The sequence below is a fragment of the Acinonyx jubatus genome, chromosome A2 (genome assembly GCF_027475565.1).
Source record: "Acinonyx jubatus isolate Ajub_Pintada_27869175 chromosome A2, VMU_Ajub_asm_v1.0, whole genome shotgun sequence".
Taxonomy (NCBI): domain Eukaryota; kingdom Metazoa; phylum Chordata; class Mammalia; order Carnivora; family Felidae; genus Acinonyx; species Acinonyx jubatus.
The window spans coordinates 46,327,893-46,343,036 of NC_069383.1; the positions used below are offsets into that span (position 1 = coordinate 46,327,893).

Here is a 15,144-nt window from a genome sequence, read left to right on the forward strand (position 1 = left end):
AAACTCCAGCTCTTGGGCAGCCGGGCGGCCACATTTGATAAGGGTACACGGAACTGAAGTCCTCCACTTCCAGGGCCCCCGGGTATCCACCTACCCATGTCCTCAGGGCTGGCCCTGGACCCAGACCTTGCAGCTTTCAGACTGCCACAGCCTACGGTGAGCCCCCCATCCTGAGTTCATGGAGGCCCCCTCAGTCCTTTCCCAGACCTCCGTCTCAACTGCCCATCCCCATCAACCTCCCAGAGGAGTCCACATGTGCTGAAGTATTCGCCCACTGCAGTCCTACGGGGGACCCAGCGGCACTGTTAGCTGTTTGGGTGGGAGTCCCTCCAGGCAGCCCCAGCACAAGTGGGGAGACCTAGAAGGTAGCTCTGAACACACATGTACGTAGCATATAACTGCTCTCTCTCCTCCACCAGCCGACCATCCCCTGTTCTACTATTTCCTTCATCCTCTTGACTATGCTCACAACATGCCTGCTATGCACCAAGCTTGGTCCTGGGCTTCTCGGGGGTGGGGGTGAGGCAGCAGCGAACAAGACAGACAAGCCCTGCCTGGGGGTTTGAGGGAGGAAGACACTCACAGCTCCGTGGACCTGGACAGGATGGCAGACAGGGCGAGCAGGATGCATCCGTAGGGACCCGCTTCAAACTGGGAAGAGGAGAAAGGAATGAACACCCACCAAGTCTGCACCCTCTTCTTCTCACCTCCTCGGGGGCCACACCTAGGGAGCAGCCTGACCCTGAGCCAGCTGCCCCAGCCGGGTCCCAGAGGTCACCAGGTGGCTCCATGGCAGGCCCCCTAAACGATGGGGAGCACACCAGCCTGAGTGACAATGGGGGCAGACGCAGTGGCCGCCAAGGTGCATACCAATGACGACCGAGTCCCGGAAGTTCACAATACAGCAGCCAGGGCAGCCTCCCTTACCATGCAAGTGTTTGTCACAGGCCTGTGCTTTACAGTAGTGTTAATACTGCCCTCTGCCACACAAGGAAATGGGTCAGATACCGAGCAATTGGCCCGAGCTCACACAGCTGCTACACAGCCCAGGGGGATTCCAGCAGGCTCTATTTGATTCTGAATCCCTTACTCCAAAGACCTGCACTGTGTTAAGAGTGGCAGGGAGCAGGTGTGGGGCAGAGTCAGGGTCAGGAGGGCTGAGTGACCCAAGCCGTTCAAGTACAAGGACAGGTCCTGTCTTGCAAAAATTTTTGGTATTTTGTTCATCATGGGTTTTTTTGTGTGGATTAATTTGGATATTTAAAAAATATTATTGATACTGATTATTGAGGATTTTGGTACCTCCTTAAATTTTTTACCCAAGGGGAGCACCTCATTTATCTCCCCCAGGTCCCAATCCTGGGTTAGAGCCCACAGCCTAGAGCCTGGCTGCCTGGGTTTAAATCCTGGCTGTGCCACTCCTAGCTCTGTGATCATGGGGACGGTTCTTAACTTCCTTGTACCCAGTCTTCTCACCTGTGAAACAAGGACAATTATACCAGGACCCACTCTCATCAGGGTGTTGTGACGATTAAGTGAGATCATCCTTATAAAGCCCGTAGGACAGGACCTGCCACCCGTGTGGGCCGTTAGTATGGTGCTGGCTCTGCACTGCCCACCTGTCCAGTAGCCTCCTGCGAAGGGCTACGTCACGCTGACTCCCTAGAGAAACGCCACCCCCCAGCTGCAACTGTGTGAAGACCTTACGTATCCCCCCTCTCGGGATGACACCACTTCTAGTGCGTTGTGAATGAAGACGCTGCCTTATGATGGTCAGTGTTCCTTATGTGTGGTCAGTTTCTTTTTGGACTTGAAACCAGACCCTCAAACACGTTTGTTTTGCTGAAACAATAAGAATAATATCGTCGATCCCCTTTCCATTTTTCCCTGGTTGCCAGGAAGCTCAGAGCCAAGTAGGGTATTCAGCTATGGTAATTATTTCAGCTCAAGCTTCTGATAAAATTATCTTTTCTTTCCTTCAAAATACAGTCTTCATTTCCATACTGCAACTCAATTCGTCATCTAAAAAATTATTGTGTGGGGCGCCTGGGTGGCTCAGTCAGTTAAGCAGCCGACCTTGGCTCAGGTCACGATCTCACAGTTCGTGGGTTCGAGACCCCCGTCAGGCTCTGTGCTGACAGCTCAGAGCCTGGAGCCTGCTTCAGATTCTGTGTCTCCCTCTCTCTCTGCCCCTCCCCTACTCGTGCTCTGTCTCTCTCTGTCTCTCAAAAATAAATAAATGTTAAAAAAAAATTTTAATAAAAAATAAAAATAAATAAAAAATTGCTGTGTGAACTTTCGTGCCACGAGGAGGCTCCCTGATAAGGTTATGCTTGTGAACAAGGTGGACACGGATCTGCCTTTGCGGGAAGTAACTCAGGGAAGAAAGAACAAGAAGCAACTTGAAAAGGAGGGGGAAATACAAGGTGCTCTGCAAACACACAGAAAGGGCCTTCAAGCAGACTAAGGGTTTAGAGAAGGAAGGAATGCAAAGGAAAGCTTTCAGGAGGAAGTGATATCCAAACCCAAAGGACAAGAAACAATCAGAAGAGAGGGAATGCTGTTCCAGGCAAGACGAACAGCGAGTGCAAAGGCCCAAAGGCAAGAGAGGGCAGATTTACTATGGTTGGAGCATAGAAAAGCCCCAAGAACATCATCTTTTTATAATTAACTTTTTTTCTAGAAATTCATAAGTAAGAAAATATTTTGGTGGGGGGGGATATAGAAATGGAACAAATAAATCAACAACAATCTTATATCAACTTCATTGTAATTCTCTGATCTCAAACCAGTCACTTAACTTCTGCTCTCCTCAGTTTCTCCATTTGCAAAACGAGGATGATGAATCCCTACTTTGCGTATTTCCTTGGGTTCCGGTGCACGTTCTAGGAGACCACGGCTGTGGACATGCTCTGATGACTGCAAACGGTAATGCTGATGCCCTTGTACAGCAGGACGCGGGCTCAAGAGGGCCGGCGTTCTGGTCACAGCTCTGCTACTGACCTGCATGTTGCCTCGGGGAGTGACAAAGCTCTCTGTCTCCGCTTCCCCAACCAACTGCTGCCATGGACCTACCCATGGTGTTGGGGGAGCCATGGCACCCTCTCTGTCTGCTTCCCCCTCAGCCACACCTGCAGCTGCAGGGCTGCAATGAACCAGGGGACACAGAAGCCCGCTGTGCACCCCAAGTCTGCATAAACATGGAGAACGGTCAGTACTATGTGGGCCAGCATTTTCCACAGTCCTTGGAACAGCCTCAAGGGGAGCTTCCCATGAGCTCTGGATGTGCCCCTCTGTGCAGACTGGCTAGCAGGGAGAAAAGACGCCTGCCTGGGGCTTCTGGCCCCCACCAGAACATGACTGAATGGCACCAATATTCCATTTTGTTAAAAAATAAAAAAACATTAAAAAAAATTTACTAAAATTATCTCATCAAATCCAAGCTGCCAAGACATGGGAGACCACAGGGCAAGGTGCCTGCATTGAAAGGAGAGCTCTCCGGGCGGGCAATTGGGCCCGAAACTGCCATTAGGGTCCGGAAAAATGTCTGGTGCCATTTGGGAAGAAGGGGCCATCCTCCAGCGCTGCTCTGGCCCTGGGGAGAGCGAAGCCCACCAAAGAACCCCAAAAGGAGACAGGGGCGGAGGCTCGCCCAGCTCGCAGGGGGCAGCCAGACATCTCACCCGAGGGTGAGCGGTAATGAAAACACAGCAAGGAGGCTATTTATTTTGGGCAGCGATGGTTCAGTGTTCGTTTCCAGGCCTGGCACGAGGAACCCCTCTTAGGCCCAGGCCATGAAAAATGAATTTGGTGAGGGTAGTGCTGAGGCAGCTCAACGGCTTCCAGAAAAAACATAATTACACTGTGGGGGAGGGCACCACCTTCCAGGGTGAGGAGGGCCAAATACTCACCACTGGTACACAGGGACCAAAGCCAAGTGAGGAGGGGGAGCCACTCTGGATCCAGAAGAATGACAGAAAGAAGGCAGCCCCTCCTCAGCACAGGCCCACCCTCTGAACCTCTTCCAAAGTCACTGTCTTGCTTGGGCTTCACCGAAACCCCGGGGTACAGACAGAGGGAGGAGAAAGGCCTCATTTCAGAGACGAAGATGCAGAAAACCTTGGTGCTGAGGCATCACCCCAGGGCCATCAGTGGGCGGTGACAGGCCCCAGGAGCATCTGAGCTATTTCCCAAGGGCTCTCCTTTGCCCCCTCGAAGCCTCCAGGGCACCTCCCACTCCTGGCATCAGTGGCTCCACGCTCCGCTTCACCTGATGGTGTGAACACAGGAGCCTGGGGGCCTGCCTCCCTGGTCAAATCACGTGCACGGAGGCGATCAGGCTTTGCTCGTCTTTTGGATGCACTGCTGTATCCTCACAGCACTCTGAGTGCATTTAAGAGTAGAATCCTTGGGGCGCCTGGGTGGCTCAGTTGGTTAAGCGGCCAACTTCGGCTCAGGTCATGATCTCGCGGTCTGTGAGTTCGAGCCCCGCGTCGGGCTCTGTGCTGACAGCTCAGAGCCTGGAGCCTGTTTCAGATTCTGTGTCTCCCTCTCTCTGACCCTCCCCCGTTCATGCTCTGTCTCTGTCTCAAAAATAAATAAACGTTAAAAAAAATTTTTTTTTAATAAATAAAAAAAAAAAGAGTAGAATCCTTTCTGCTTATTTAGATCACCTGATGCTTAATTTAGAAGGCATTCTTGTCCATGCATTTAAGTTTCTTCTTTAAAAACCACAGCTGGACAGTAACGAGCTGGAAGTTACCTGCTAACTGCTCCATCTTCCATTTTCTAGATGAGGCAACTAAGGCCCAGTGACTTTCCCAAGGGCCCCATGTGGCTGAGGAATAAGCTAGCAGGGGCCCTCAGGTCCCTGCTCCAGGACTCCTACAGCTGTGTGCACGAGCTGGGAAGTGCACTGCATCGGCAGACAGCCCACTGGGTTATGTCCGTGAAGAACCAGAGAGAGCCAGAAACAGGGAGCAGGTGGCAGCCAGTCTAGGCCGGGACCCCTCCCATGCCAGAGCCCCTCTCTTGCACCTCCCATAAAGGCCAGGTGGAACGGTCAGTGCAGAAAGACAGCGTCCTAAGCTGGGGACATGGGCCAGGCTCCTCGGACTGAATCATCTCTGGGCAACAGCTCTCGGGCAGAAAGTTTCTGAAGAGTCAGCACCTCGGTGACCGCACACCTGCCTCACAGTGGTCTCAGGACAGGCCCCATTTTCCTACCCAAGCAGCGTCTGTGACCACTCTTCCCTGGCTCCGCCCAGACGCACAGTGCCTTCAGGGAACAGGAGATAGTAAGAGAGCAGAATGTCCAGTCCCACCACCCGGGCTCGCCAGCAAATCTCTAGGCAAAGTCGCCTTCTTGGGAACCTAAAAGAGCTCATCCCACAGCCCAGAAGGCTGAAAGAAAGGCGAAGAGGCATGGACCATTTGCTTGCACACCAGGAGAGAAGGCCTCAGCGCTGTTTCTTTCCTTCCACCCTGACACACAGATATCAGAAGATGAGACCTTGCAGTTGGGAATCTCAGAGGTCATCTTTTGGCCTTGGCTCATGCTGCACCCTGCCCCTGTAATGCTTCCCCCTCATTTGTACGTGTCTACAACTTACCAGTCTCAAGGTTACCTTAAATAATTGTGATAGTGGTGACCATTATATCAACAACGAAAGCTAAAATCACTGACCACACTGAACCAGGCACGCTAGTTCTAAGCACCGTTTTTATCAGCCCCATTTTACAGATGAGGAAACTGAGGCACAGGGAGGCTAAATAAGTTGCCCAAGGCTACAGAGCTACTAAGCAAGGGGTGTTACCTGGATTGGAACCCAGGCAGAAGGCTCCAGTAATCATGCCCTTTACCAGGGAGGCTTGGGCTCCTTCCTCCACAAAACCAGTGAGGCTACAGCCCTGAATTCCCACGGTACTTTGTGCTGTTCAGGCCCTGGATGTGTTCCGCCCCATCTCACAGCAAGGGGTGGGGGCACAGATCTCCGCCAGCAGACAGGGTGCTGGAGGCCCCACCCAGCCGGGATATTCTGAGCAGGGTCTCCATAAAGAAAGCAGACAGCTCTACCATGCACATCCCCCCAAATAAACCACTGTTCATACCTGATGGATGCTTTGTTGAAGAAAAGTCACCAGCTCCTCATAGCAGGTCAAACTGTGCAGTGTGAGCTGAGGAGACAGACCCACAGGGTGAGCTGCCCAAGCCTCACCGATGGTTCCACGTCCTGGATTATCTCCCACCACCCCGGCTTCAGCAGCTACAAAACCCACTTGGAAATGTCCCTGTAGTCAGACGGGTGACCTTGAGAGCTGGGGCGGGGAGGCACACAGGCCCAGACCCGTGTGCAACTTAAAAGGCTGACAGGGCCCAGCTGGGGTCTCGGGGGTGAATTCCACCCTGCCAGCCACACCAGGCCTACAGAGCCCTGGAATGGAGGTGTGGCGGAGCCAAAGCAAAGGAGCCCACATTGTGCCTGCCCCCCACTGACAAGCGGGATCTGAGAAGCACCTGGGGGTGCAGGGGAGCCGGGGCAAGAGACCCACCCAGCTCTAAGCCCAGCAGGCAGTGTCCTGAGTTTGGCGGGAAGCTGCGGGTATGAGTCTCCTTTGCTTTCTCAGGCAGGACAGGAAAAAGCCATTTGTAGAGAAAACACCCACCAGGTGAGACCCCCAATTAGGATCCCGGGGCCACATGCGCCCAGACTCAGACTCAGGTCAAATGAAGCAAACTAGGTAAAACAAAAAGTCCTCAGTGCAGAGGAGGTCCACTCGTGGAAAATGTCACTTTGTATTCTCACGTCTCTCATTTCTTTCCCTTACTAGGTCACACCAGGTCTGGCTTTATGGCCGGTGCTCTGTCCCGCACAAGCTCTTCCCCACCCTCAAACCCCCCTCCCTCTCCATACCACCCCACTGCCCTCTCGCAACAACCCCAGAGAGGATGCTGAAGAGACACAGAGGGACAGAGAGGGCTGTGGTCCGGCCAGAAGGCGCTATGTATGGCCTGCTCTTCTCTGTGACAGGGCGCCTGTTGGCCTCTTGGCCATAAAGCCAGTCCTGGCAAAAGCCCACCCCCGAACTCCTACCTCTGCCCCCACCCCAATCCCAAGTGGAGGATCTGCTAGCCTGGGCTGCAGGGAGGGCTGGCCCATCCCCAGCTGAGAGAGGATTTACTTATATGAAAGGAGACCGTCCCCACACAAAGCCAAAGGTTGCGTGATAATTTTCCAGAAAGCCGTACTGTTTCTAAGACTCCATCTGCTTTGTATTTCCCTGTTGGACTGAAATGCTGTGTTCCTGAAGCCCTAAAAAGGAAAGGGAGATGCATGAGTCCTCTGCATGGGGAGAAGACATGCCCTTGAGCCAGGGTGAAACCACATGTGCCATTAAATGAGGACAAATAAAAAGGAGGCTCCAGAGGAAAGAACGGGACCAAGGGTTTCTTGTTTCTCCCCCACTTTGTACTCACCCACTAGGCTGGGTCCAAAGAACTCCACTAGTGGGGGTGGGAAAAGGAATGGAAAAAAGACGGCAGGAGGAGAGCTTAGGGTAACCAAACCCAAGTCCTGGCAGGAGGAAGCCTGCCTCTCACCCACCACTGACAAATAGATTTCTAGACGGAGGAATGCTGACTTGTCCTTCATTTTCAGGGCTGGGAGGAATTTCAGCCTCTGGCCTGAGGCTTCCCACCCTAACCCCACGTCCGTTTACACAACACCCTGCATGTGCAGCCCAGGAAGGCGTGCACTAAAAGTGGGGTTTGGGGCCCACTGGGTCATTAGCCTGCTGCCTGGGCTGGGACCAGCCACTGCCCCTCTCTGGGCTCCTGTTTTCTAATCCATAAGACAGGGAGAAATTGAATTTTTGTCCCATCTGCTTTCAGCACGGCCATGCAGATCCTAAGGGCCAGGGCTAATCTGTTAACTGGGGCACGAGTACCAAGGACAAGCACTCGACAGGAACAACAATAATACCCAACACTGAGATGGTACTTAGTATGTGCCAGACATTGTCCTAAGTACTTCACATTTATTATGCACTATGTATTCATGTGGGTAAATGATTAAACTGGTAATATAGTCACTTATTACATATAACTTATTTAATTCTCACAGTCACTCTACCAAATAATCATTACTATCATCCCCATTTGCCAGATGAGTAAACAGATGAAGTGCAGAGAGGTTGAGTCAATTGTCCAAAGCCACACAGCCAATAAGCAACAGGAGTTAGCTTCTGGAGCCCCTTCTCTTTAATTTTTTTTCAATTTTGGTTGTTTTTTGGGTTTTTTTTTGTTTTTTTTTTGAGAGAGAGAGCAAGCATGGGGGGGTGGGGGGTGGGTAGAAAGAGAGAGGGAGACACAGAATCTGAAGCAGGCTCCAAGCTCCGAGCTATCAGCAGGGCTTGAACTCACGAACCACAAGATCTAGACTTGAGCCAAAGCCCACCGCTTAACCAACTGAGCCACCCAGGCGCCCAGGAGCCCTCTCTCTTTAGCAGTGTGCTCTACGGACCCTTCTACCCCACCAGAGTGTAATCTTTGGCCCCCAAAGGCATCCTTTTTACTAAAGCTTAGCCACAGGCCTGGGATGGACTGATGCTCCCACTGTGAAGGGCCAGACTGAAGAGCAGCCCATGTGGACTACACGGATGGCGTCCTCCACCTGTGGGAGGATGGAGGCAGTGGGGTAAGTCTCTTCCTCAGTGGAACAGGGGTCCAGGTGACAAAGTGGACAGGAGCATGCTTTGGGACTAGGAGAGTGGTATGAATCAGAGGGTGACTGGTTACCGAGAGGCTGTTTGCCAAGGACACGGGGTCAGAAATACAGAGGGGAGCAGGCTGCCTAGGCCAGAGGGTTGTGTCCCCCAAAGCTCCCCAGGGAGGAAGGCGAGACAGATGTGACCCTCGGCAGAGAGGAGAATGGAGCTGCATGGAGACCCCTCCAGACCTCTCCCAAGTGTGGGGCTGCCTCTCTGGGCTCACACTGACATGGGGCACATGATAGGCACCCAGGAGGACGCACAGACAGCCTGTTGGAAAGACAATTTCCCCAAGGACAGGAAAGCACACAGCCAGCTTGCCTGCAGCCGTGCCCCACGTGAGTGGTAGTGACAAGGCCCTGAGAAGCACTTACAGTGTGACCACGGCTCTCTGATGGCCCCCGGCCCGCCACACAATGTCTGCGATGGCCAGGGCGAGGCAGTGGGTCCTGTGGGCATTGGAAGGCTGCAGTGGCCTGAGGAGGAAAAAGAGAACGTGTTTATGCCGGTAGGGACACAAGCCAGGGACCGCGTAGCCCTGCAGCAGATAGCCGATTCCTTCCTCTGCCACACAGAGGGCCCCAGAGCTCAGGGACTCCCAGCAGGGCCTCCTCAGAGGAGGGCCAAGGGAAGAGCCCTGGGGGAGGGGCCCCGGGTGGGGCTGGAGGAGGAGCAGGCTGAGGAAACAGCCCAGGGAGCAAAGGGGACCCTGGAGGCTTGGCAGGGCCCGAGGTATGTGTAAGCCAGTGCAGTGCGTTCTGACAGAGCCCAGAAGGCTGAGCTGAAGGCATTCTGGAGCTACTGCCACCCCGAGGAAAGGTAGCCATCCCTGGCAAAGGTCTGGTACTGCCCTGACCCAGCCTTGACCAGTCCCAATATCCAGGCCCCTGGAGACAATGGCTTGTGCAAGCAGGTGCCCTTCACTCCCATGAGCCACAGGAAAGGAGGTCATGGGTACAGAGGGGAGAACAGCCTGCCTTGCTGGTTAGCTATAGGGCGTGGGATGTGGGAGAGGAAGGATTCGGGGTAATCTCTGGGGCTTTCGTGGGTGCACAGTGGTGCTGTTCACTGAAATGAGGAATACAGGCAGAGAGGAGAACTGGGGGAGCAGCTGGAGGTGCCCATGGGACCCCCAGGTGAAGCTATCTGACCCATCTAAAGCCCAGGACAGCAGCTGGCACTGAGTATAAGTTTATGAACCACCAGCATGTGAGGAGTCCTCAGCACTTTGAGTGGCTAAGATTCCCCAAAGAGATGATGGGGAAGGGCAGAGGTGGTGGCCAAGGATGAAACACCCAGAACTCTGGCGTACCAGGGAGGCAGAGGAAGGCAGGAAGTGGCAAGGCAGTAGGGGCTGGGCTGGGAGATGGTGCTGTTACATAGTTTTAGAAGCAAGTGGGCTTTGAGCAGAACAGGCAGCCAGCAATGTCAAAAATGGCAGAGAGACGTCTTACGATAAAAGGGGTAACAGAGAAACCCTGTTGTGTGACACGAGCAAGAGGGAAGAACAGGCAACAGCCTGATACAGACACTTCCTTCAGTTTCACCTTCCCAGGGCTCCTGAGAGCTGTACTTCTTGCCCACCCCTGAAGTCCATGGATTTCTTCTAAACTCTTATAAAAATTACATTCTTACAAAAGCAGCCTGTTAGGCTCTTCCTAACAAAGGTGCCTTGATGAAGACCCCACTGGGGCTCAAAGGAAGACACAGGGCGGAGCGGGGGTGGTTTTCTATGTTTTCAGTAGCCAACTAACATCTGAGCTCCGTGCTGAGCTGCGGAGGTGGGGGAGGAGGAAGAAACTGGAGAAATGGGAACGAGGAGACCCGGACACAGGTCACCATGGTGGGCAGCACGTGGTTACTCCCCAGTGCCTGAGACACAGAACCAGTTGTCTGCATCCAGGCTGTCAAACGACTAAAATGGGAGGTGACGTGACATAGCCCTCCCTCAGTTTCCCCTTCCATAAACTGGAGATGACAAGAGGACCTCGTTCATAGCATTGGGAGCTTTAAGCAAGACGATGTGTGTAAGGTCCATAGCCCAGCACCTGGCACGTGGTCAATATTCAATAACCAATACCTATTACTGTTGTCTCTATGGAAACATCAAGTCCCCCCTTTGGCCATGGTGACAGGAAGGTGAACTCCTGACATCTGGTGTGAAAGTAACAAGCCACCCTCAACCCACTTGAAAAATGAAATGGCAGACTGCCTGGTACTTCTGCAGCCTCTGGAGACCCGCCAAGCTCCTCGAGGAAATGGTTACCACGCCATCACCAAGCCAGGCAGCCCGAGCTGTGCGGGGAGCACTGGCCCGGGTCACCATCAGCTATGAAAACAAAAGGTGAGGAAATGTTGTTCTGGGTTTCCGGAGAGGTGATGCCAAGGACTAAGGGGGGGCCAGGAAGGCAGGGCTTGTCAGACAAAGGAGAAAGGATTGGACATTTATCTCTTTGGATTCAGAATCTATGAAAGTGGGCTTCGTCATCCCCATGGATCCTGTTTCCTGCCCTGCCCCCACCCGGGTGACCGTCATGTCCTGTCAATCATACCTCCTGAGTACCCTTGCCAATCCTCTTCCTGCCCCCATCCAGGACCGGGATGCCCTGCTCCCCAGAGGGGTTGTTACAGCTAGTGCCCGACCAGCATTCCGCCCCATCTCACCCTTGTGGGCTCTTCCCACATCACAGGTGCGACGAGGGTACTCCCCGGTTAGAACCCTTGCCATGGGTACGAGTTGTGCAAAATCGTCTCTGCACTGTAGACTCTGCCTAGAACATCTATGCTGGAAAACCTGCAGACAGGGAACTAAGAGGTCACCTTTCAACATTCACTGTGTTCTACATGAACTTGCTGAAGCAAGTCATGTGCTCGACTGAAAGCTTCTCAGTGTAGCCACAAATGAGATTCAACAATCGACACATATTGAGTGCTTATCACATGCCAAGCGCGGTTAGAAACACTTCACGTGTATTCTTCCATTAGTCATTAAAGCCACCCTGTAACGGCAGTAGCATCCTTGCCCCTTTCAAATGTGAAAACTGAGGCACAGCGACTAAATGATTCATCCAAGTGAACCACACAGTCCGTAAAGTTGGAAAAATCAAAACAGCATTGAGGGAGGAAGGAGAACTTGGGGAAGTGGAACCAACTGTCTGGAGCTCTTGCCTTAGGAATCAGCATCCCTCTGCCTTCGAGCTCAGCTCTTCAGCACCGGACAACACTGGCTCTTCGGTCCGGCCCGTGTCTTCCTGATCTCTCTCACAGACTGATTACAGCCCCTCGGAACCTCTGCATTTCTACACAAAAATCCTCATTCTTTTCACTGGCTTCCTTCTGGAAACGCTTCTAGTCTCTGCATCCTTCCCTGAGTCTTCTCTAGCTTGCTCTCTTGAGACACGTCTTTCTAGAGAACAAAGTGGAAGAGTGCAGTGGTCGGGCCCAGGTTTAGTTCCAGGTTTGGTTCACAGGCCTCGGGGAAGCCCCTCGCCCTCGCTGACCCTCGCCTTCCCGCATGGAGGCAGACCCTGAGCCAGATGCCCCCAAGCATCATTCCAGCATTGCCATCTCTGCCGTTTAACCAGCCACAGGGTAGACAGGGCTGTCCGTGCCAAGGACGAGAGGAAGGAGGCGCTGTGGTGAGTTGCCCCGACTCCAGCTTCACTCGGTTAACTCCCGGCTTTCACCTGCAAAACCTCAATGACAGGGGTGGTCCTGTGTTGTCTTCATCAATCAGACACACGTTCATCAAACTCCTACCATGAATCTAGCATCCAGCCAGGCTCCTCAAGCAAGAACAGTTTCTTTAAGCACCTACTTCCTCACAGAAGTACAGACCGAAGATACGTGTCTATGGATGGTGGAGGGCGTAAGAGAGTAATACATCCTACATAGTTGCTTAAACTACTTAAGTCCTTCAGATTAAAGAGATGTTTTGATCCTGATTATCTCGAGATAGCCTACAGCATCTATAGACAATCCAGAGGAAGGCCTGGGAACGACTGCAGGCTTTCTGCTCCCTCTCAGGGTCAAAAGCTGCTGCAGGGGAGGGGAAGAAGGCTGGTCTGGGGACCAGCTGACCTGGGGTCCAGGCCTGGCTCTGCTCCTAGTGTCCAGCCAGACAGGCCCTGGGCAAGTGCCCCTCCTTCTCTGGCCCTTGAATTTCACAATTCCAAAGGGGAGGAGGCGTGGGGCCGTCAATCTTGTCTGTGGCTCTCTCTAGGCCTGCAGGGGAGTGGGGCTCATGGTCTTCCCACAGCCAGCCACAGGCACAGCCCTCCTCAAGTGGAAAAACACGGAGTCCTGTCACCGGGTGCTGTCCTTCCCGATGGAGGAGAGGCCAGCTGCCGGCCTGATGGAATAGGTCCTAATGAAGCCAGACAGTCCTGCAGAAAAAAACACCATCCCTGCCAAGAGGCCTTTATTTCAGCATGACTTCCCTGGAGGGCGCAGTCACATCCTCCACGCTGCTTTCACAGAACCATTACCCCCATCAGCTGTGAGTGTGGGCGGAGGGTGCGAGGAGGGCCCAGAGTGGGGCAGCTGCAGACACCGCCTCGCCTCGCTGTGGCGAGCCAGGCCACCGTGCTGCTCCTGAAGAGAACAGAGCAGGTCGCCTGCGTTGTTTTTGTTTTTTTTTCAGTTGGGTCATTTCTGAAATCCTGGAATTTCAGAGTCAAAAGGAAGTATTGAAGCCTCAAACCCAACTCAGCACACACAGCCCATGCAGCAACACCAGTGACCCAACCCATCCATATTAAAATTGTATGAATACATCAATGAGACTGCAGGAGCCGGGGACTAAGGTTGCTGCAGGGACGAGACTAAGGTTGCTGCAGGGACTTCACCCGTTGCTCACGTGAGGCAGTGGGTCCCCTAGGTGTTTCCGTATTACTCTTCGTACTCTTCTGTACTGAGTTTTTCCAAATTAGGGGAAAAGGGGAGGGTCTTCCCAGAAGCCCTTTGTAAAACACAAAGCCGCACCTTGGTCACTGAGAATCTGTCTGGGAGTCCAGCATTCAAGTGTTTCAAACTCATGACATCAGCCTCCTGGTGCCAGCCACTCCTGACCTCTCTGGCTCTCCCACTTCTCAGCGTCTCTTCTGGGGCACAGCAGCATGGGATGGCAGACAGGGCTCGGCCATAGGTGCCAGGGGTGACCCTGGGCCAGCATCTTCCCTCTCTGAGCCTCAGTTTCCCCATATGGTCCCACCTTCTTGCACAGCCTTTGATGATTTACAAAGGACTTCATTTGTGTTTCCTTGTTGAGTCAAAGTTAGGCAAGATAGAGATTCACCAATGAGAAGGTGAGGCCCTGCAGTCCAGGTCTCTGGACCCAGCCTAGCATGCCCCACCCTGGAAGGGGCTAAGGAGCACAGAGCCAGGCACCCCTTCCTGCCTCAGCATGGGCACCTACAGGATGCACCAAGACCCAGGCAGCAAGGACAACTCTGGGTGGCCTCTGACCTGCAGGGCCTCACCATCACAAAGCAGCAACCCCAACTCTGCTCTCACTTCTCTCCTCTGCTGCTGGCCCTGGGCACCAGCCCCTTGCTCCTCCGGCCTTTGCTTGACCCAAGTCCTAGCTTGAACCACAAGAACTCTCCCCTTCCACCCCCAATCACCTTCCAGGCCCTGAGGCACTCTCACCTCAAAACCCCATAGCAGGGGAAGGGGGAGAAGAAAGCACAGGACTGTGTGTGTGTGTGTGTGTGTGTGTGTGTGTGTATGTGTAGACATCTGGTGCCCCTCGCCAAAAGCCCAACACCACTGGACCTCCCCCATCTTGTCCCCCTCTGAACTACTTCTGCCTGAGCCCCTGAAAGAGCTCTGATGGATGGACACAGAAAGCCAGCCCACTGCACTCCACCTGTGTGGAGATCAGCCCTAGTTGCAGTGCCCAGGGAAGCAGGGATTGGGAGTGGGAAGGGGAGGGACTTACCAGGAGCACCCATAGCTGGGAGGCTCCAAAGAAAACTGAGGTCACTCTTCTGCAGCATGAATCCTTCCATGCTTCTTGGAGGAGGGGGCCCTGGCCAGCAGGCCGAACTCTGTGGATACTCAACACAGGCCTCTTCTGGTCCAGCCAGGCAGACAGAGTGGGGCTCCTTCCCACCTGGAACCCCCCCACACACACACCCCAGCCACTCCTCCTTTCCCCTTCTCCCTCTGCCTACCCACCGCTGCCCCCAGGACCCAGCTCAGCCCCACCAGCCTGGCTGCCAAGGGCCTTCAATCTAGGCTGGCCCCAACTCCTCTTGCAGGGTCCCAGCCGACAGGGAGCCCATGGAAGCCAAGGCTGCACTCCCTCCCCTGCCTCCCAGCAAGGCCTTGATGGAACTCTCCATCTAGTCGGTGCTTAAACAGAGGTCTGTC

The 15,144-nt window shown here is 53.6% G+C and overlaps 1 protein-coding gene across 3 annotated transcripts in view; it reads right to left on the reverse strand.

Moving 5' to 3' along the window:
• Positions 1 to 15,144, reverse strand: part of MINDY4 (MINDY lysine 48 deubiquitinase 4) — a 109,217-nt gene that overhangs the window by 32,010 nt on the left and 62,063 nt on the right. For all 3 annotated transcript variants that reach the window (XM_053218261.1, XM_027075208.2, XM_027075210.2), the window contains exons 10-13: positions 9,144 to 9,245; positions 7,250 to 7,313; positions 6,112 to 6,177; positions 584 to 651 (exon numbers count right to left, since the gene is read on the reverse strand). In XM_053218261.1, coding sequence (XP_053074236.1) covers positions 584 to 651; positions 6,112 to 6,177; positions 7,250 to 7,313; positions 9,144 to 9,245 — 300 coding nt within the window. The remainder of the gene's footprint in view (positions 1 to 583; positions 652 to 6,111; positions 6,178 to 7,249; positions 7,314 to 9,143; positions 9,246 to 15,144) is intronic.